This window comes from Drosophila navojoa, chromosome 5 (genome assembly GCF_054131105.1).
Source record: "Drosophila navojoa isolate 15081-1374.11 chromosome 5, UAZ_NAV_1.0, whole genome shotgun sequence".
NCBI classification, from domain to species: Eukaryota; Metazoa; Arthropoda; class Insecta; order Diptera; family Drosophilidae; genus Drosophila; species Drosophila navojoa.
Window position 1 is genome coordinate 13407832 of NC_142893.1, and position 22658 is coordinate 13430489.

The 22658-nt window shown below is 34.9% G+C and overlaps 1 protein-coding gene across 2 annotated transcripts; it reads left to right on the forward strand.

Annotated features, from left to right (window-relative positions):
- Cam (Calmodulin) lies at positions 1-22281 on the forward strand. Of its 2 annotated transcripts, XM_018106239.3 has the most exons (5): positions 1-160; positions 754-953; positions 6987-7161; positions 13310-13552; positions 19142-22281. In XM_018106239.3, exons 2-5 carry the CDS (start codon positions 951-953, stop codon positions 19168-19170), a joined length of 450 nt encoding a protein of 149 aa, XP_017961728.1. In that variant the 5' UTR covers positions 1-160; positions 754-950; the 3' UTR covers positions 19171-22281. The 2 variants fall into 2 exon arrangements, with proteins under 2 accessions (XP_017961728.1, XP_017961729.1); XM_018106240.3 differs by lacking the exons at positions 1-160; positions 754-953 and adding an exon at positions 6773-6908.
- The last annotated feature ends 377 nt before the right edge of the window (positions 22282-22658 follow it).

Consider the following 22658-nt stretch of genomic DNA (forward strand, 5'->3'; position numbering starts at 1 on the left):
TGCAGCTCATTTGAGCAACTAACAGCCATCAGTTAACATTATCTTTGCAGCCGAACAACAGCTGAACACCACGAATTTATTGTAGTACGCTAACGGTTTTTAAACGGTACAGTTACAATTGAGTTGTCAACCGTTACGGACGCAAGTTCTGATTAAGATCGTGAGTTACCAACAATTGCAAAATTATCAAAAGAAAAAATATAAATTATAAAATATATCCAAGTCAACAAAGTTGCAAAGAGGACTTCTGTCAGGCCAAAAAAAATCTTCCAAAGCATCAAGCCCACACAAAACGAAAATCCAAATGAATTAAACAAATATAAATATTTGTATAAACCGAAATCGAGCAATTTGCATACATATGTATTAACAACGAGTGTGCGCGCGTGTGTTTCGCCAATTATATCGCACAATAGAAAAACCAAAAAAAGAAAACGCAAAGAATAAAAATTGTTCAAAATTTCGGCAGAGCAACAAATAGCAACAAGAAATTTGCCACGGCGAAAGAATACAAAAAAAGAGAAGAATATAAGCAGCGTCGCAGCCAGCGTCGACGTTAACGTTAACATTTTTGTCGCCTCTTTTTTTTTGCCTCACATCATTCCTTGATTTTCCTTCATTTCATTTGTGTTCGCCGCCGGCAACGACGCTGCTTTAGTTCTTCGGGTGTGCGTGCGTGTGTGTGTGAATTTTTTTGCTACTGTTGCTCCGTTGCACTATTCTCAACATCTTCTTCTTCTCGATCTTTTACAGTGTGTTATTAAAGTAAATTTGCTTAAAACGCAAATCAATTTACAAGTTAAACGTTGAACGCGCGTCGTCCACGTAAATTCCACTCACACATACCAACAACAGCAAAAAAGTCGTCGTCGCCGCCAGCAGCAGCAGCAGCGGATTAACCTTTAGCTACATTTCTTTCCAAACACAACAACAAAAACCCAAAAACAAAAATGGTAAGTTCATGTATTCTAAATCCTACCGCTTTCTGCTCTTTCTCTCTAAATCTCCACCTTTCTCTGTTTCGCATTGTTTACACAAATATTTCCATTAAAATTTCAACAATTAGCCGATATCTCAAGTACACAAAGGTTAAAATTGAACATGTGTTCTCGTTTGCCTATGTACATATGTGCATGTATGCATGTGTGTGTGTGCATGTGTAAGCGCGATTTACTCGCCAGTCCAATTGGATTACATTTGATCCTTAGCCCTGCAGCAGCTGCCGTGCCGAAATGCACCCCCGTTGGCTAAAATGCCTCAAACTGGTTTTTTGACTACCCAAAGCAAAAAATTTTGTATTTCTCATCAGTTTTTAAATACTGAGGGTTAGTTTTTTAATGACTCACCTTTGTGTAGCGTCAGCAGATATATTTCTTTTTTCATTGTAGATAGCGTTTTTTTCTTGTTCAAGTTGAACTTCTTCAAATTATCTTAATAAAGTAGGTAAACATTAGCTATAACTCAATTCTGCATAAAAGTCTGAATTTGTTTATTGGTGTAAAGTTATTTAAACAAATATGCTTACACAAAACACAAATATTTGCAAATTAAAAAATATACAATTTTTTACTCTTATAAAAATGTTTAAAAATTTGAACAAAGAAAATTAAATACATGTTTACAAAAAAAGACAAATATTTATTTGTGTTCACATTTTTATTTAGATTAAAATATATAAACAGAATTTTCCATTATTGACTTATAATAATCAAGTACAAAATAATGTCAATTATTTATTATTTAATCTGATTTTAATTGCCTAGTTCCAATTGTTTTTTATTTTTGTTTGAAATTCATTTTGACTCAAAAGCCATCAGATTAATGTTTATAGCACATTTCAAAGCAAATATCGATAAATCATATTTGATATATCTATTTTTTTATTAGTTCGTGCGAGCTATCAACAAATACAGAGAAATATTGCCAAATAATAGGGAAATTTTGTATACCTCTCTATAATTTAGCAACTGCATGAGAGATATTCAAGGTTAATTATTAACATGCAAATAAAGGCCCACCCCATATTAAACTTAAAAACAGGCAGAAAAAGGTAAAGTAAAGCACCTCAATGGAAAAAAAAACTTGTTATCAGCAGCGCTCTGCGGCGCGCCCCTTGCGCCATTCAAAAGGCGTCGCAGCGGCTCCGCTTCCAGCTGTATCGCATACACACACATACACATAAAAGCACGTACACATATAAATAAATGTGTGCATTGCCTTGGTGCACCACACAAAAAAAAAGTGTGTTGCCAATCGGCACTTTATCAGCATTTATTTGCAATCTTCAAAATATTTGTGAGAGCATTAGAGAGAGCATTGATCAACAGCAGCAACAAAAACAACAAAAGTAGCTGTAGCAACGCTTCCAGCAGCAGCGCCACCGGCTTTTTTTCTTTACTTGTTTCTTATTGTATTTCGTTTCGCTTTATTTACCGCGAAAATTGAGGTTAGACACGCTGCGTGTAGAAGAAAAAATGAAGCATATAGGCAAAAATAGGAAAAGGCAACAGCGAAAATTCTTGGGCTTTTGGAATTTTTACTGTTCGTTGCTTTGTCGCGGTTTCGTTGGCTTGCTCAACTTAACCGTTTCATGTTCGCGCAGCAGCAAAGCTAGTTCGCTCTCGTACACTCTCTCGCTCAGCAATAACCGTTTCACACAGTTTTGCCTGGCTGCGTTGCGTTTCGCTTCGTGTCGATTCGTTTCGTTACTCTCGCTCTGCACATTTGTTATCAATCGTATTTCACACTGCGTCGCTTCTGGCTCTCGGGGCGCGCACTTTTATCTGCGTGCGCTTTCTTTTGCGTTTCGCAGTGGCTCACGCTCTGTCTCTCGCTCTCTTTGACTCTCGCTGTTGTGTCGGTTGCGGCGCCTACGTTTTGTTGTTTTCTTCCATAACCGTTTCATTTGCCGCATTGCGGTTATTTTGCTGTTTCGCTTTCTGCTTTGGCTTCTGTTGCTGCTGTATGGCCATGTTGCTGTTGTTGCTTGTTCTACTTTGCCATTCGCACAAGAATTTCATTGTAACAGGCTAACGTGTGCAGCGTGCAGCATAATGAAAAGAGAGAACAAAAAAAAATATATATATGCATACATATATATATTTTCCTTTCTTCTATTTTTTTTTCGCCGCAGACGCCAAACGTGGCGACGTCGCCATAATAACCGCACATAATCCCAATTTTTTGCTGCTGGTTTTTTTTTTATATTTTATTTGGTTTTAGCGCTTGCTGCGTTTGCTTTCTGATAAGAAAATACACACGCAGCCAACCACCCACTCATCGTTGTCCCTCGGCTAATTTAATTAGCGTTTTCTTCTTTTTGTTTTACAATGCAAACAGCTTTTAATTAAAACAAATCGTTTTACGTGCTCAATATTTTGTTTTGCATTAAATGTGATTCATTCGGGGGGTTTGATTTCTGCTGTTGTTGTTCTTGTATTTCCTCAGCACCCTCTTTTTCACTTTTTTAAAACATGGATCAAGTTGAGCTAAATGACGGTTGCTTTTTTTTTTAATGTTTCTGACTCACTTGGCTGATTTCATCGAAAGCGCTAACAAAAAAACATTGACAACACATTAGCACAACAATTCTTTTCGCTGAAAATACACACAAACAAACACACATGCATATATCCATGCATAGGCACATACATACATACATACATGAGTATGACTGTATGTACATAGACCTTAATGCGAATGTTAACCGGTTCGCACCGGCTAACCGGCAACTCTCTTTTTGACTTGTCGATTCGCCTTAAAAGAAGTAGAGAAACAAAAATTGTTGCTAAAACTCATTAATAAAAACCGCTATTTGCCGGTTTTCGGCCCAGCCAAATGCAAGCGGGCGAAATAAACAGTTCGACGAAAAGCGTGAGAGCGAGGCAGCTATAGTTAGAGAAAGCTATTAAAAGTATTGTTTATGCTTCATTTGTATCACATGTGCAATGCCCACAAGGCAGGCACAAACACACAAACACACCCACACACGCACACACGTGCACCCACACATGCACACACCTATACACATGCATGACCAGGTGCCGATAGGAGGGCGTCAGCTGGACGCGCAATTTAAGGCCTGACAATTGGGCAGCGCCTGCGATCTGGTTACGCTACACGCGTGGGTGGTGTTGCCATATTGTTGTTTATAAGGCAACATGCTGAGCTTTGATCTGGCTTTGAGGCTTTGACTCACATTTTTATGACATAATCAAAAACAATAACAACTGAGCAAGCAAATACAAAATCTATATGTGAAAATAAAGTAGAAAAAAGTGTTTTATCTAGTACAGCGATAAGCCCAAATTCAATTGACGCCCCACGCTACACCTATTTAACAGTAGGTACAGTGGTTCGATGGCAATTGAAAAACAATAAAATACCCAACATAAGTTAAATAGATGTGTAGAAGAATTTTACTATAAAAATTGGTATATAAAAAAAAATATTATATAATATTTCCTTATAAATATATTTCTTTATATATTAAAAATTTGATAAGTTAAGCTTATCAATCAGTTTAAAGAAATTTAATTTCTGATTGCTCAAGATTATATATACACCTGGCGCTCTTAAATGGTAATCGACAACGATTAGATAAAGAACCAATCGTTAGCTCTTTGGCTAAGCTCCGCGGAAGTTGTCCATATACAATTGTACCTGTAGTACAGATATGTACATACGAACATACATATATACAAATATATATATATTGTCAGCAAACATTTTGCTTATATAACACTCGAGCTACTCGTACGCCTTGAGTTAGAACTGTGCCTAGCTATAAGGTAGATTTACTTTATGTTTCGTTTATTGATTAGATAAGTACATATTGGGTTTATTGATAATGTGAACTTAAGCTAACTTATGAGAACTTTGCACTTGGAATTTTAAGGGGAACAGTCAATTAATATAGTCGTGCTTTTTTTGTATACAGCAAGTCTTATCTGAAATCTAAGAATGATTTAATGTACATTAAATTGCTCTGCAGTGAACTCTCAAATTGTTTTTCATCTAGAATTGCATTCTGATTGAGTCACAATGAGCAATTAGCAGTGAGCTCATAGAAATTAAAATTCTCTATATGCATGGAAACAAAAATGAAAAAAATATACGATAAATGCAATGAATGATAGATTATTAAAATTGCCTTTTATAATTAAAAAATTATGAATTATTGAATATATAATTAATTATGATGAATATGTTGTTTTATTATTATTATAACCATTATTTTATAATCATATATATTTTTCAATATTAATCCAACAATTTTTAATATTTTTTTTTAATGGTTTTTAACATTAAAAATCGATTGAGTATGATTTATTTATTCATATTTGGATTTGTTTATCTTTAGATTAGCTCATCGATTACCCTATATATGATCTCACATTATTATTATTGCGAGTGATTTAATAGACCTAGCAAAGTATTACGTTTTTGCATTTGATCTAATAGGGATAGTTACGATCATTGCGAGCATTAGTTTCCGAAATCAATCAATGCCAAAAATATGATGAGAATAGAATAAAAAAAATAAATATAAAAATTATTTTGAAACAATTTGCTGCTGACGTAGGTAATAAAAATAATCATAAATATTATTGATATGCGAGTCGAAGCTCTATTATATTTATATATATGTAAATATTGGGGCGCCGACCTTATCGCCTTGCTATATGTTATATATGCATATTATATTATTTGAATTGATGTCTGTCAAAACAAATTAGTTTCGGAAACGCTTCAATTGACAACGAGCTTTGGTTTATAAAGTCAGCGAAATGCTACAACCAAGGGCTCTACTTTAGCATAATATACCCCAACAGAGAACCTTGAGTACGCGCACAAAGCTTCAGTTACGCATATATAAATACGAAAAACTTTAGACCCCTTAAAAAATAAAAGTAAATTGACGTCAGCGGAACCCAACACCTTTTTTTTTTCCTAGATACCATTGCTGTGATATGAGAACAACTGTATCTCTATACATATATACATTATATACATTTGTATGTCTGGCGCCTTTTTGTTGAGTGCAAACAATATGCGAAATTATTCAAAGCCCACTTTTTCTTTGACGTATCTCTTGACTGAATGTTTCGACATATTTGCCTCCTAACATTTTTATTGTTCTCTTTTGTTTCTTTTTATGGTTTCGCTGAAGGGTGGAAACGCGCATTGTATTATAATTGCAAATAGATTTTCTTATAGAGACAATTGTCATGAACACTGTCGAACTGTATATAGCTGCCTATAAGAAAAGTATGTAAAGCTATGATTGACGACTGATCGATAGCTGACGCACTTGGCCCAAATAAAAGATAGTTAGATAGCTACTTTTGGAAGTGTTTGAGTATGTGGGTAGAATATGTTTGGTATAAAAATGGAGATCTATGAAAAAATCCTCGAAAATGTTTATAGCGAATTTAGACTTAAGGGTTTTATATAAGGGTATTTTAAAATAAAGTAACTTATCTAAATTTTGTATTTATTTATATACATATATCTATATCTATTTAGAAACAGTGAAACATACAAAAACATGCGTAAAACATTTTGGGGCCGTATATAAATTGAATGAGATTCTTTGAAAAATTACTTGGAAAATTTATTTTAGAGTTTTTCATAATTCCTCTGAGTTTTGGGAAAGTTATGGAAAATGTTTAAAGAAATGGCTTTATGGCTATGCATAAGCCAGAAATAGTAGAACGCCCCCCATATTTGTATGTATGTAAATTATACATATATGAAATATTGTTGTTTGCCTATATGTTGGCATTGAAATAACATCAAGTAGTCGACGACTGTGTCATCATTCATAAACACTTTATAAACTTGACAGCAATTAATTATAAAATCTACATTGAAGAAAAATCTGTTCAATCGAAAGCTAAATTATGGTATTTGAAAACCAAAAAAAAGAAAACGAAATAGACACGTGAAACTGACGAAAACTATTTTGAATTCTCTTTTTGCAGGCCGATCAGCTGACAGAGGAACAAATCGCTGAGTTCAAAGAGGCGTTCTCGCTATTCGACAAAGACGGCGATGGCACCATCACAACAAAGGAGTTGGGCACAGTTATGCGTTCCTTGGGACAGAACCCCACAGAGGCTGAGCTCCAGGACATGATAAACGAGGTCGATGCCGATGGTGAGTTGAAAATGTTTATCGGTATTTAATTAGATAAGCAGAAGCGAAAGGTTTAGGATTATTGCAGATAAGATTTTCTCTATAAATACAGTTTAGGCACTCTCGCAACTATTTTGTATTCTCTTTCTGTAATATTTAGTATTAATGCTAAGAACTTGGCATATTTGGATTTCGCAAAAATTCAATTGGTAAATCAATTTTCGATTGCCCAAGTTCTTGAACTAGTTCCACTTGAGATTTGTAGATCACTTCTTGTATTCTTATTTAATGTGCTAATTGCTATGAACCCTTTAAATTTTGGCTCTCCCATGCTAATTATATACCCTACTATGGATCTATTCTTGAACGAGATTAGCAGACAACAAAAATTGTGAATAGATCTCGAGACAGAAGCAAGACGGACAACAAAATTCTTTGTGTGTTTTCTTAGCATTTCGTTCTTTTTGCGATCGGCTAAAAATATGCAACAAAAACACGTCATAGCCATTAAAAATAGATTACAAAATATTTGGCCTGTTGTTTGGCCTGGCTAATGTTCATATTCTTGTTGTTGTTGTTGTTGTTGTTGTTGTAATTGCTGTCAAAAATGCACACACAGGATTCCTGACAAAAGGTGGTTGAGAGGCCCCCAAAAACTGGGAACACAAAGAATCTACAGAATATTTGGGAAAAACTAAATGAGAAAAACCAAATGAAAATAAATATTTCAATTTTGTTTCTTTTTGAAAGAAATTGAGCGATAGACGCCGCCAAATGTGTCGCCCGTTGAGGTTTTTCACCTTTTGCATGAAAACTTGTTCAACAACTGCACATTTCCAACAAGTGTGAGAGGGAAGGAGTGTGTGTGTGTGTGTTAGTGAGAGTGAGGGACGGTGGGACGCTTGCTCGTGTGGCTTTTTATATGTATTTTTAGCAATTGTGAAATGTGTCGAGAATAATTTGTTTTTGCTCTTGCGGGCTATATAAATTTTCACAAATTATAAATCACTTTTTTATGCATCCACAAATGCAAGTGTCTGTGTCTGTGTGTGTGTGTGTGTGTTGGCGTCCGCGTCTGTGTGCGCATTTGGCTTTTGCATAATATGCTCAAAGCTCGACAATTAGCTTAAAAATAAAACAGGCCCCACCCAAGCAAGCAACAGAAAACTCATACAAACAGACACACACGCACACACTCGGATAAATACACAAGCAGCGCGATAAGTGCAAAGCGTAACGAGTAAAAAATGCAAGGAGATAAAAATGCAAGAAACCGAAATCAAGTCACCCACATCCGCTGGCAGATGAAACAGCAGCAACAACAATTACTATATCAGCAGCTAACACTCTCTCTGTCTCTCTCAATCGCAGTGCTGCTGAAGTTACCCACTTCGGCAGCAGCAGCAACGAAAGTAACTAAGGCAGGCAGTCAGCGCTCTCTGCTCTTCCCAAGTCTCTGTGCAGCGCCCTTGCTCTTTACCGCTACTCTGCCTGCGTTGCGCTGCTGTCGTACGAAAGTGCAAAGCGAAAGAAATGCTAGCCGAAGTGAAGTTACCCACATTTGACGGCAGCAAAGGCTGCTCTCTCTCTCACTCTCTGCTCTTGTCTGCAGCGGCTGTGCTGCTGGCGTCGTACTTTACAACTACAATTGCTCTTGTTCTGCTCTTTGCTTCTTCTTGCACGTGCAGAATGCGCATGTGATGAAAAATCCAGGGCAAAGTCTGCATAAAAGGCGCTCAGCAGCGCATGCGCCAATCGGATAGCAGTAAAGAGGACAACAGGCACAAGGAGCGCGTGGATAGGCAGCGGGTGTGGGCGAGCTAGTGAATGACAGATTGACTGACTGACTGACTGACTGACTGACTGACTGATGCTTATCGTTCAGAGCTAAATATAGATTGTTGCTTGGCTCAGGGCAAATAAGAAAGAGAGAGGGAGTGGACTTTACAACTATAAATGTATATATGTGTGTGTGTGAGAGGGAGAACGAGCTTGTTGAGCTTCTGTTTCGCAGTTTAGAACGAAGTTGCGAGCGTTGGAGCAGTATGCATATGTATGTGTGCGTATGTGTTGCATGTGATTGATGTATGTATGTTTTTGTATGTATTCAAGCGTGAAGGGTAATAAATAAATATGCATTGTATTCGATGTATTTTATATAGTAAACATTTGGTCAATATAGGTCGAAAATATAAATATTTATGGGAATTCTAGAATTCCATTTGTTTTTAAAGCTAGCAGAATTTTAGGAAATTTTTCTGTTTTTTTGTGGTTACTTTTTATTGATTTACGACTTTTCAATTTTCAACATTTTTATTATCAATTGTGCAAAAAAATTTGCACTTTTGCCGGTTTGAAATTAATGTCTAATGTATATATACACATGGCTAGTAAAAGCAGTTATACAATTTTAATATTTGTTTTTCTTTTAATAGTTAAAAACAAAAAAAGTTTCAGTTGCTTCAGTGCATTTGTAGAAAAGATAAAAATTCATATATATTTAAGCTGGTCACACTGTCTGACAGAGTCATTAAAAAAAAGAACTTAATTATGGTAATTTGTTTAAATGTGATATATATAGAAATATTCCTATATATACGTTTAGTTTAGTCATTTATATTTGCTTAGCACTCATTCAGTTTTGTATTATTCACATGGCTGTTTTTCCTATATAGTTACTGTGGCTTTCATGGCGATTATCTCGTCTGTTTTACGATCTGGCATTTCGTGCATCAAATTATATAAAATATATACATATGTATATACATAGATATGTATGCACACAGACACGCACACACCTGTCTACGTGTTTGTGTGTGTAATTTTTGTAGTCTGTGAACAACAGACGGAAACATTAAACATTCATTACTTAAAATTTTGTTGGCGACGTACAAAAAAGAACTGCAGCCTGCATACAAACGACGCCATTAGAGAGAGAGGACAGGAAAGACAGAGTGAGAAAGAGAGAGAGAGAGAGATAGAGATAGAGACTCCCCACTGTTCCGCTAAAATTTGTTGCCTTTGGAAGTCTTTGCAATTGTCCAGGTCTATGCAAATGGCATATAAAATGAAAATCAGCCAGAGAAGAACGATATATGTATGGTATATATAGATATAAGGAATCCCAATGTGTTATTTATAAAAAGTTCGTATACCCCTCTGTGCCGCTGCCCAACTAAATTTAGCGTTGAAAAAAAAAAAAAAAAATCTTATTAAAATTTTAAATTGTCTGCAAGAAAAAATTTTTGCGCAGCGTTGCGAAACGACAAGGCGGGCGGGCATAGAGTCTGCGACTTATACAGAGATATATATATGTATGTATAATATGTATTATTATAGAGGAAGTGTGACTCGTCTGTCTATAGAGGTAATGGAAACCAAAAACCAAGCAAGCAACCAGACATTGGCAACACGAATTGGCAAGAGGCTCGTCATCATCATCATCATCATCATCATTATGAACATCATCAGCAGCATCATATGAGCCTTGTCAAAAAGTGTTTCTGTCTAAGGCGCGTCTAAAAGTCGATCAGCCATATAGATATATATATATACATATATCTGAATGTGGTCTATACACAAAAATGGCCTCAAATTTGTATTTAGCTCTATCGTCTTGTTGGGGAAATCCTTAGCCAAAATCAGCGACATAGTTTGCGTCGAAAATGTTTCAAAATAGAAATTTCCATATAATATTTGTTTTTATACTGGTCAAAATTAGGTGGGGAGAGTATATCGGGGCAATGGATCCAGCTAGGTCGAGGCGAATCGGCAATAAGTAAAAATCTTTATTCTAGACTATAATTACAAATCTCTAATCTCTAGATCCTTAGATCTCTAATTCATTTATAGTATACAGAATTTGCCAGGCAGCTATATTCATACTGTGTCTGATTCTCTCATATTGGACGAGTATCTTGCAGTCGTTCACTGCAACAGTTTTACTTAAATTTTTTTCGCCCAATTTTCTTTTGGCGCCTCTTCATTTGCCGTTATATGTGCTTTAGCGGATATTCGTGCGCCTTGCTTATTATTTCTAAATGTTCCATTCAATAATCATAATAATACTTGTGTGTTCTTTAATTGAAAGCACATTTTTGCCTGGTTTTTTTTTTCGCTTTTAATTACTGGATTTTTTTTTTAAGATTTCATTTCATTATTTATTTTGCTGTTCGCGCTCGCGCTTTAATGTAGTTGTTTTTCGGCTGTGTTCGGGTATCTCGGAAGGTAACACTTGTGAATTGATTTGTATTTGTATCTGAACTTGAAATAATTGACTTGGCTATGCGTGTGTGCGTGCGTTAGTGTGTGTGTGTGTGGCTATTAAATACGATAGCTAAACATTAATTTTACATTTCGTATGAGCTGTGGAATGTTTGCTAAACGATGTGGGTAGCATTGATTGTAATGAGTGATTGGTTGGTGGGGTTACTTCTACAGGTAGAGGCGAGGCGAGTGTGGAGAATTTCCAACTATGAATAAATTTATAGAGAAATTCATAAAATAAAAGTATTAAGTTTAAGAGTTAATATATATTATATAAATACTAAATATATCTAGTGTATAACATATATAAATACTAGATATATCTAATATACCGTTTAAGAGTGTAACACAAAAGAGAAATTGAAAATTTCCCCTTGAGAACTTCTTTAATCATGCTCATAAATATTACTTATATTACCACCTATAAAAACAATTTAGATTCATATTTCAAGCTCTAAGGAAACTAAATTTTCAATACGATTTATTTGCTAGTTAAATTCCACACATGTGGCAAAAGGGAAATCGTAAAGAAAAGTGATTTTGAGAAAGTTTTCTGCTCAAAGTTCCTCAACTTTGGCTGGACCCTCGAAACAGTTGTCTAATCGTAACATTTTGTGTAAATATTAATGTGAATGCTCCATTAAAAGAGCCAGCATTAGCTAACATATACTGGATACAGTTCAGTGCAACCTTTCTGAACCGGGCCACGCCCCGTTTGTCGAGTCAATAACAATTAAGGTCTCAAGAGTTCGACACAAAAGTTTTGCTGGTTAAGCAGCACAAGCAAAAGTTTCCACATTTTTTGGCCAATGGAGAGACATAAAAACGTAAAGAGCAGAGCACAAGAGAGGAGGAGGGGGAGGGGAGGGAGGGAAAACTTTAAATAGAGAATGTGAAGTGAAACTTTTTCAATTAGTCTAACGGCTGGCATTCTGTATGGGTTCTGTGGTGTGGAGGTCACTTCATTTGCGAGCCGCTTCGAAAAAGTTTTTGTTGCTGGGCTTATCTTATCCAGCGCCGGACCAACGCGCTAAAGTTGTCAGTGTCACAAATGTTGCGCATACGCCACGTGTGCCACAACAGAAAGAACACAAATAAGAGGCAAATCCCTTCATCCCTTCAGCCAGCCAACACATAGGTCATATATGAAAATCTGCTTGATTGCCGACTATGAAAAGATTTCTGTTTGTGTGCAGGCCAAAGGGGATTTGCCCGAGTTTATATAGCCGTCAGGTACACAAATAGTGGCGTGTGGGCGTGGGCGTGGGCAGTCAGAGCTACTAAACTTTATAACAGAGAAATTTATGTTTGCCTTATAAATTGCTAGCAAGAGTGCGGGAAATGTGCGGAAAAAGGTTCAGGAAGGAATTTCATGATGAAGCAAACTTTTTTATGGAGTTGAGAAGATGTAAATGAGTTGTGAATGGAAGTAGGATGTTACTGAAGATTTATGGGACATTGCAGTTGCATTTGGAAACAATTGGAATGAAACATGAGCTAGTTTAAAAGAGCAAAATAGGATAGGAATAGACTTTAAAGAGTTTTTAGTTCAAATTCATATTGAGACTGAAGTAAGGAGTACTTTTGTGGAAGTCTGGCAACACTGGCAACAAGTTGAGTCGGTTGTGAGGCTGTTTAGAACGATGAAAATGAAATATTTACTTGAAGTACGGCAACCTTAGCTAAAATACAATCGAATATAATACAGTGAAAATAATATATAAACAGTTCTTAAGAAGAAACCTCTGCAGAAACTTTAAATAAATATATAAAATATATTTACGTATTTATAATACGAGATACATCAATATTTCCGTAGAAATTACTTTATCATAGTCGTATAGCTGAAACGAATTTCACAATTTATATTGAACTAATTGAAATGCTTGATTTTGGTTTCCAGGCAATGGTACAATTGACTTCCCAGAATTCCTTACCATGATGGCACGCAAAATGAAGGACACCGATAGCGAAGAGGAGATTCGGGAAGCGTTCAGAGTGTTCGATAAGGATGGCAACGGCTTCATTTCAGCGGCTGAATTGCGTCACGTGATGACAAATTTGGGCGAGAAATTAACAGACGAGGAGGTCGATGAGATGATCCGTGAGGCTGATATCGACGGTGATGGTCAGGTCAATTACGAAGGTAAGCGAATGCCAAAGCAGAGCCTCAAAAACTAAACACCTACCATACACATAGGGATAGAGATTCGATGTTAAGCGGCTTATTGGCTGCGTGTGTTGTTGTCGCGTGTCGTGTTGTTGTTGTTGTTGTTGTAATTGCGATGTCATGTCAGGCCACTAATTGGATATTCGCACAACATTTGCCGTGGTTAGACAATTGACTTATGGCTGGGGTTATGCGTTTTTGCGCTGCCAAAACAGTGGCATAGCTGTCGATTGAATCACACACAACGCGACACACACACACACATACACACATATATAGAGTTGCACAGTCATAGCATATGTATTTGAGTCACACTTTGGCAGTTGTTTTGTCATTCGTTACTTTTTACTCACTCATGAGATTTGCTATAAACTGATTCAGTCTTAATAGACAGCCCAGTATGGCAACTGAATACCCTGTAATTTTGTTGGCTTTCTGTTATATCTTCTCGGCTTACGAGTTTTCATTCTCTTGAATTGATACCTCCCTTATATGAGTTCCACTCGGATAGGAATTGACTTTCCTTTCCAAGAATCTCTTTTCTGCAGAATTTCCTGAGCATAATCAATCAACTGAATGTTTCACTGGAAATTGTGGTTATTAGACTTTCGAGTTTGTTGATAAATGCATTATTTATTGGAAGTGTTTATAGTGTATTCATATCAAGAACGTTTCTTCTAGTAACTAGCTAAAATATATATTTAGCTTTATGAAAATATCTTTAAAACTTTTATTGTAATATTCCCGCTATATTCGATCAAACTTTACCTTGACTCCATATAAACTCCTCTTCTACATAATTTATAGTTTCCTTTAAATAAAAATTCTTTAGTGCAGAGCAGCAATTAGTCAATCATAGCCCACATACATTGTATACTAATGCATGTTTTTTTTTTGCTCTTTGTGTATTCTTCGAAATTTAATTTAATTGCTTGAAAATTGAATTTTCAATTGAGCAAAAGTTCGAAGAAGAAAAACAACTACAACTACGCATACAACAGCAATAATGGGAAAGGAATATACATTAAAAGATATAGAAACAAGGTGTTAAGATATTGTTCATGCTGCGTCTCGCACAGCTCTTGACACCCCGCACCCCTTCTGCAGCTGCACCTGTCCTGATTTGTGCCGCGTCTGCTTTGATTGTACTTAGAAAAACAACAAATACTGAAATAATACGAGATATCTCTTTCTCTCTCTCTCTGATGTCGGCATATACATATACAGATATATATATGTATATCATATATACATATACAGCATATATATATATATCTATAGTTATCTGCCTCAAGTTCAAATAGAAATCGTTTGGCGCAAAATATCTTTGGCGGATCAAATAGATTAATCACAAGCAATTTATGAACCGAACATAAAAATAACCAAGTGAAACAATATATAAATAGGTGCGATACTACACCTATGCTATAACCCAAAGTCAAGGAAGCTGAAAGTAAAGCACACAAATTAACAGTTACAAATACAACTGACAAACATTGTCGATTGGGGAAGCAAATTAATCAGTTTTAAGTGTTGCAAAACGCGCGAATTTCAATCGATTTCGTGATTATATAATCTCTAATAGTCTGAGTTTGTTAATGACTTTTACTGTTGACTGTAAATTGTGTTTTTTGTTGATTTCATTTGAAATCTTATCTTAAATAGGGTCATAATCGTCGTAAAATTATTGATTTATGTGTGGAAAAACTTGCTAACAAGTTATTGCTGGTTTTTTGTGCTGTTTGCTGGAAGTTAATTGACAATGTTTTTTTTTCTGGTTGAAGGCTTGTTAGATATTCAGCTATACTAGTTTAAAAATCTATTTAATTATACACTTGTTAGGTAATTATTTGATCTGAAATCAATCAATAGTTTATCCTTGTAGATTGTCTCGATCAGAAAATCTTCTCTCTCTCTCTGTTCTGCTTCCTCTCTCTCTCTTTTTGTTCTGCTCTCTCTCTTTCTGTTCTGCTCTCTCTGTGTTCTGCTTCCTCTCTCTCACTATGTGTAGTACTCTCTCTCTATCTCTCTCTCTCTGTCCTACTCTCTCTCTCTCCTTTCTCATTTATGTCTCTAGCTCATTCTATCTTCTCTTTCCTCGTATATTTTCCTCTCGTTCTCTCACTATATTTCCTTAGTGACTTCCTTTCATTCTCCAGGTGTCTCATATCTTCTGTTCCATATCTCTTTCCTTAACTATTGCTGCTCTTTCTCTCTCTATCTCCCTCTCTCTCTCTCTCTCTTTCTCTCTCCCTCTCTCTCTCTCTCTCTTGTTGTAGCTGTTGCTCCTTACATTCCTTTACTCTTTCAGCCATTACATAGAGCCATTTCTTAGGTACCGCACATTTATCATTTATTTTTTTCATCGATTCTCTGGGATAATTTCTTGTTGGGCTTTTCCGCTGCCTACGCAAAGTAAAATGTTTAATGCTTAAGTGAGACAACAAAATTAAATTCAAATATAAATATTGTGCAATAATCCGAACAACAAAAGAAATTCGAATACAACAAGAAGTAGGAAGCAGAGTGAAAGAGATAAAAAGAGAGAGAAAGAGAGCACAGCTAGCAGGCAATTTTGGCGAGCTGTTTGAACATTGACCGACGACAAGAAGCCGAACAAATATATATATGTATATATCTACATATATATGTATATATCTGTATCATATATACTATATGGAGAAAATGAGCATAACATAAATAAATGCGAGTTGTTGCCATTTGCTTATTGCCAATTAACGAAAGTCTTTATTGTTGTCTTGTTGGTAACGACGGTGGGTGTACGGCAGCTGAAAATTATATGGCAATATGGCAAACAATGGGGGTACGGTTCGGGTATACGGTTCGGCACACACAAAGATGAGACTTACTTTGGCCCATGGCCAAATATAAAAATGTTGTCAGAAAATAGGCGAAAAGCAAAAATGGGTGAAACAAAACCGAAATGAAAAATCAAATAAAATGTTAAGCAAAATACAAAAGAAAAACAAATTCAGCAATAGCAGAGAAGCGCGGCAAAATAAAATATGCCAAAGAAAAATGAATAACAAAACGAAAATTAGCTCGGGCGAATGTAAACAAAACGACGAAAGATAAACAGCAGAGCCACAAAAGCCAAGAGGCGCAGCGATCATGGAAAAATCAAAAGTCTTCCGCGTTTTATAACACTATAAAATAGAGTTTTAATTTTAGTTTAATTGCCGAACAAACAAAAAGCCCAAGCCCAAGCCCCCCCCCCCAAAAAAAATATATGTATGAACAAATATTGCGGAAAAAACCCATTAAGAAAATTCACTTGGCAAACACTAAAAGAAAAGGGTGCGAAATGTCAAGGCCCAACACGAAAAGTCAATTTCTGATTCGATTTGGGCTGGGTTCTCAGGCAAAAGAACATTTGCATATTGCGAAAGATAATAAAAAGGAAAAGGTCTTAAAGGTTGTTCGAGGCGTGTCCCCTGGACTTTCTTTTTTTTTTGCGAATGTTGCGTTTGTGCCCCTAATAACGTTTTATTTTTAAAACTGTTTAATATTTAACGAGCCAAAAGGCGCGGAATCTTGGGCATTTTAATGGGTTATATAAAAGTCGTATAGACTAGAATTTATATGATCAAGTTTTATAGATTGTGAGCTAATAGCGAGAAAATAGCGAGAACCTGACTCTTATCAATCTATAAAATGAATTGGTATTGTCCAAGAATATGTGGAGAGGTTGAGAACAGTTTGGAAATGGAACAGATATAATGAGCTATATAAGTGAGGAGAAGAAAAAGCTGAAAAAGTGTGTGATGGAAAAGGATTCGATTGATGGAAGAGGATTCTATTGAAGTGAAAATATATAATTGTTACATTTTGGAATAGAAACAGTTAACAGAAGAGAACTTTCGTACCACAGATGTGATGATAGGTAATAATATCATATGAAACACTTTGGAATGGAAATAAACTCATTGCAAATAAACTCGAATGCGACATGTGCGAGTAAGTGAAACAAATTAGATTAGATCGTGAGAGAATCATGTGGAATAGAAACAATATGAGAGACAAGAAACGAGAAAAATGAAATTGCTAATAGGATTATCTATTGTAATGGAAACAGATAAACACTTGGAACAATATGAATAAAGGGCTACGCCCGCTATGAGATAAACCCAATTATCTGTTCAACTCGTGTGTAGATGAATTACAGCACCGTCTTTTGAACAATCAGGTGCCATGTGACGTGGTTCGTTGCGATGTTGTGACTTACGTATGTATTTGTTGTGGTCGAGAGGCCAAACGTTTTTCACATGCTACAAATATGTCAAAAATGCGCTCGACCACAAATGCTAGAAGAAGAGAGAGATAGTGACAGAGACAGAGACAGAGAGTCACAACAATAGCCGCAACGCCGCAAATGCAGTTGGCTGTAAAGAGCAGAGGTAGAGCGGGTAGAGGCGGTAAAGGCTCAGGGAAGCTGCGACGCCTGTGTGAGTGTGTGTGTGTGTGTGTGAAGGCAGTCACTTGTCTATATTTAGGAGCTGCATGCAAACACCTGATAAATCGGGGACACGAACGAACAGCCCCGGAATCGTTTCAACAGCCAACGTTTCGCTGACAACGTTTGCCAATTTGTGTGCCCGCCCCTACCGGCACCCATTCATGCCCCTTAATGAAGTGCTATACAGACACACACACACACACACATGCGAGCTTATACTGATTGCCGGTTTTATCAGGAAAACGAAAAGCAGACAGTTCAAATCGAACAATGTCCGCACTCGCTGCTGTACCATTCCACTTGGATCACTTCATCTGTAGCTCGTCTGCTCTTTGTCTCATTTTTCTCCTCCGTCGCCTGCTCTGATGCAGTTGCTATTTTCGGCACATATACTTAGCACAGTAAATGGAGTAGAGTATATGCTGAGAGTCTATGATGATTTATTGAAACGTCTGGCATGAAACATGCCTTCAACTCTACGCAACTTGGAGCGCAGCTGTTACGTGTGGAATGAAACGAGGCCCACTGACATCGAGTTGGCTATAAATTGAATTGACATTTTGACACTTGGAGCACGTTTCAATTCCTTGTTTCTATTTGAGGTATAATTTATACTATATATAGAGTATTTCAAATTCGAATTCAATGTAATATCTCTGATTCTATATGCTCTGTGAAATCTGGCGTGTCTGGCAGCGCACTTAATAAATTTTCCCCTGATTTCTGTTCTCGCTCTTGTCCGCCCGAACAGCTTTTCATCAGTCATTCAGCGTCGCATCTTGTGACTTACCTATTTGTCTTATTGATTAGTTGACTTTTGGTTTGATTGGTGTTGGCTAGATAGAGGGGGAAGAAGGGGGCTTTTGTCGTGCGACACATCTATTTGCAGCTCTGGCCCGCCCACCCCCACAGCAACTGTCAAGATGTGGTGAGTGCTAGTGTAATGATTAGCTATTTCTGTGTAACGGTAATCGCAGTTCATTGTAAACTGAACAAGTTCAGGGTAAATGTTGGCCGTAAATATTTAACAATTGTTAATCAAATTTCCCTCGACTAATCACATTCTCTTTAACTTCGTTTCTTTGCAGAATTCGTGACTATGATGACATCGAAGTGAAGCGTTAAATTATTTCTTTTTAAGCCTTTCTATTTTTTTAAGATGTTGACGAAGACTGTAGCTGTGCGCAAGAACATCGCGCCGCGCTGTTGCTATGGACCCCAATAAAAGATCTTAAAAAAACAACAAAGAGTTAAGCAAAAAAACATCAACAACAAGAAGAAGAAAAACATTAAGAAAACAAAAAAACATTTAAGAAACTTATAAAACAAATGCAAAAAGAAAGAAAACTTTACACTTAAACTAAACGAAGCAAAAAACGCAAAGCAAGAAAATTTAAACAAAGCATAAAATGAGAAAAACTCAGAAAAAATTACATAAAAAATTTATATAAAAAAAAAATACAAACAACAAGAAAACACACTTAATTTTTATGCAAAAAGAAATGCGAGAAATCAAGAACAACTACAACAACAACAAGAAACAGCAAAACTTAAAGAAGTCACCGTTTAAACAGCAAGCAAACAACAAAACAGCAAAAAGCATGTTATAAGAAATGAATTAAACTACTACACTTAAACTACAGGCATACCACACTATAACAAACAACAACAACAACAAACAATCAGAACTTTTGTGTAAGCCGCGCGCAAAGCGTAGCGCATGCAGCGCCCTCTATGAGTCGGCAGCAATGCCCACTCTCTGTGGCGGCAGCAGCAGCGCCCCCTGGCGTCGGCGGCGGCGGCGGCGACATTTGTAGGCAAGAGAGCACTGTTAACAAGAGAACAACAAATCAAATTGTTTCAAGTTTAAAGAACATTTGTCGAAATTCGTTGCAAAAATAAAAATAATAATAAAAAAAAATTAATAAAAAGAAATGGAAATTTGTAATTTTTGCAAAATGAGAAAAATGAATTGAACACCAACAACAGCTCTGCACACAAACACAAAACACACACACACACTCACACATTACACACACACACAACAAACAGAAATAAAATATATTATAAATACAACATATATATATTATAAATAATGTAAAATCAAACAACAAATTCTTCTTATTAAATTATATTTAAATTTAAAATTAATAAATATAAAGAAACAAACAACAACAAAAAAGAAAACAAATAAAAATTACCAAAAAAAAAAAAAAAACAAAAACCAACTAAAGAATACATTTTCGATATAAAATTAAATTAAAATTATGCAATATGTGTATAGATGTATCTATATATATATATATATATATGTTTATGCGCATATATATATATATATATATATATATATATATATATATGTCTAGCTATATATATATAATATATATGTATATAGTGGCTGGTCAGAGTTTCAGCTTTTGGCGCGCTGAGGATGGGTTTATTTGAAATTTTGAATGGATTGACAGCGTTATATATATATATATATATATATATATATATATATATATATATATATATATATATATATATATATATATATATATATATATATATATATATATATATATATATATATATATCTGAGATATCTGATAAAGGCAGCATAAACTTATTTAACAAGCAAATTGCAACAACTAAAAACATTTCTGTAGCAATTTAAGTGGCAGCAAAAAACAAACAAAAATTACAAGTTAAAACTAACCTATAAATATATATACAATATGTATATATATTTGCATACTTATATGTATAAATTAACATAATTTTATTATAAAGAATATACAAATTAAATATTTATATGCGAGAAGAACGAGAAAAGCGCAGAAGCAGTTCAGAAGAAGAAGATTTCATCAAACACACACATAAAAAATTATATATATATATGTATAAATAAAGGAGGAACAGCAAGTAGAAGAAGAAACAGCAGCAGAAGAAGAAGACAACTCTTAATAGCAAACTAGACGACGAAGAAGGAGTAACAACAACAGCATAAAAACTTAAAAATTATAAATATATATATATGTAAAAGTAAACAGCATATTAGTTATATATATATCATATATTATTATATATGTGCCTATATAATAATATGTCTATATATATTTATGGGGTTTTCTTTTAAGTTAAGTGAGCTTATGATTAATGAATCCTGAAACAATGCACGCAATTGATAAAGTAAACAAAAACCAAACACAACTGTACCCAGCGTCGGCGCGCATTAGCCAGACCTAACCTAACTTATCGAAAAACTAATCTAAAGAAAGAAAAAATATAAAAGAAAAAGCAAAATATAATTATTAGACAATGTTGCCACCAAGAAATGAATGAAAAGCAAAACGAACACAGCTGTACTTTAATTTAGTTTCATATCGAAAAAAAAGAGTTTTCCTTCTTTCCTTTCTCTACAAACTTTCTGCTTAAGTTTTTCTTTTCATATCTCTTGTACTATCTCGTCCCACGTCTCTCCTCCAGCTATATTGTTGCTCTTGCTGAACGAACTCTGCTATAACCTCTCCATATATATATATATATATATATAAATATATGTATGTATGTATGTTACTATCCTACTACACTGCTACAAAACAGCGCATCTTCACACACTTTTCTTTTCTCTTCTCCCACTGCATTAAACCAACTGTGAGTATAATATATAAACATACATATATATAAAGATTCGGCTATAATATAATTATATATATATATATAATAAAAGTCTTTTGGTTTGCTTGATCTGTGGAACGAATCCTTTGAGTTCCGCAAGCAAAAAACAAAATAAAATTAACTCAAAAATGAACTTTTCTATAACTTTTTTTAAACAAAGAACAAAAAAACAACTAAAATTTTGTAGTGAAAATTTGTGCAAGTTTTAAAACTAAAATTTAAACTAATGCAAGTTATATATATATATACGATCGGATGGTCTCTATATAATAAAAAACAACTATGAAGCAAAACTTTAAACTTAAACAAAATTTAAATTTAATAAAATGAATACAAAAAACACGAATTTTTCTATCTAAAAAACAAAATTATGAGAAAACACTTTACAACACTTGAGCCAGGAGAATTTGTGTTAAGCTTCGCAACGATCTGGCAACTCTGGCGCAGGCATTTCCATTGCAAATGTTGCAAAAAAGTTAACAAAAGGAAAGAATTGAATAAACCATTTGACAAACAAATTTGTAGCTAATTTGCCTAACAAAACAAAAGTAAAAAAAAAAAACAACAACAAGAAAATAAAGAAGAAAGCAGCAAGAACAAGCAAAACAAGAACTAACAAAAAAGCAAATGTCTTAAATATTTATAAATTCTGTTTTTGCAGTGGCAAACGTTAAATATTACAATATTTGCAGGCATATATATATACACATACACACACATATATATGTATATATGACGAATATATATATGTATATATGCAAATATCATGTATGCTAAACAGAAACTTCTTTAAAAAAAATACACAAACATTTTAAAAACCTCGAAACAACAAAAAAATTGTGTTTTCTCTTTTTTTTTGTTGGTATTTTTTTTTTTTTTTTATATTTATTTTTTGGCATTTTTTCGAAAAACCTTTTGGGATTGGCTTTTACAGACAACACA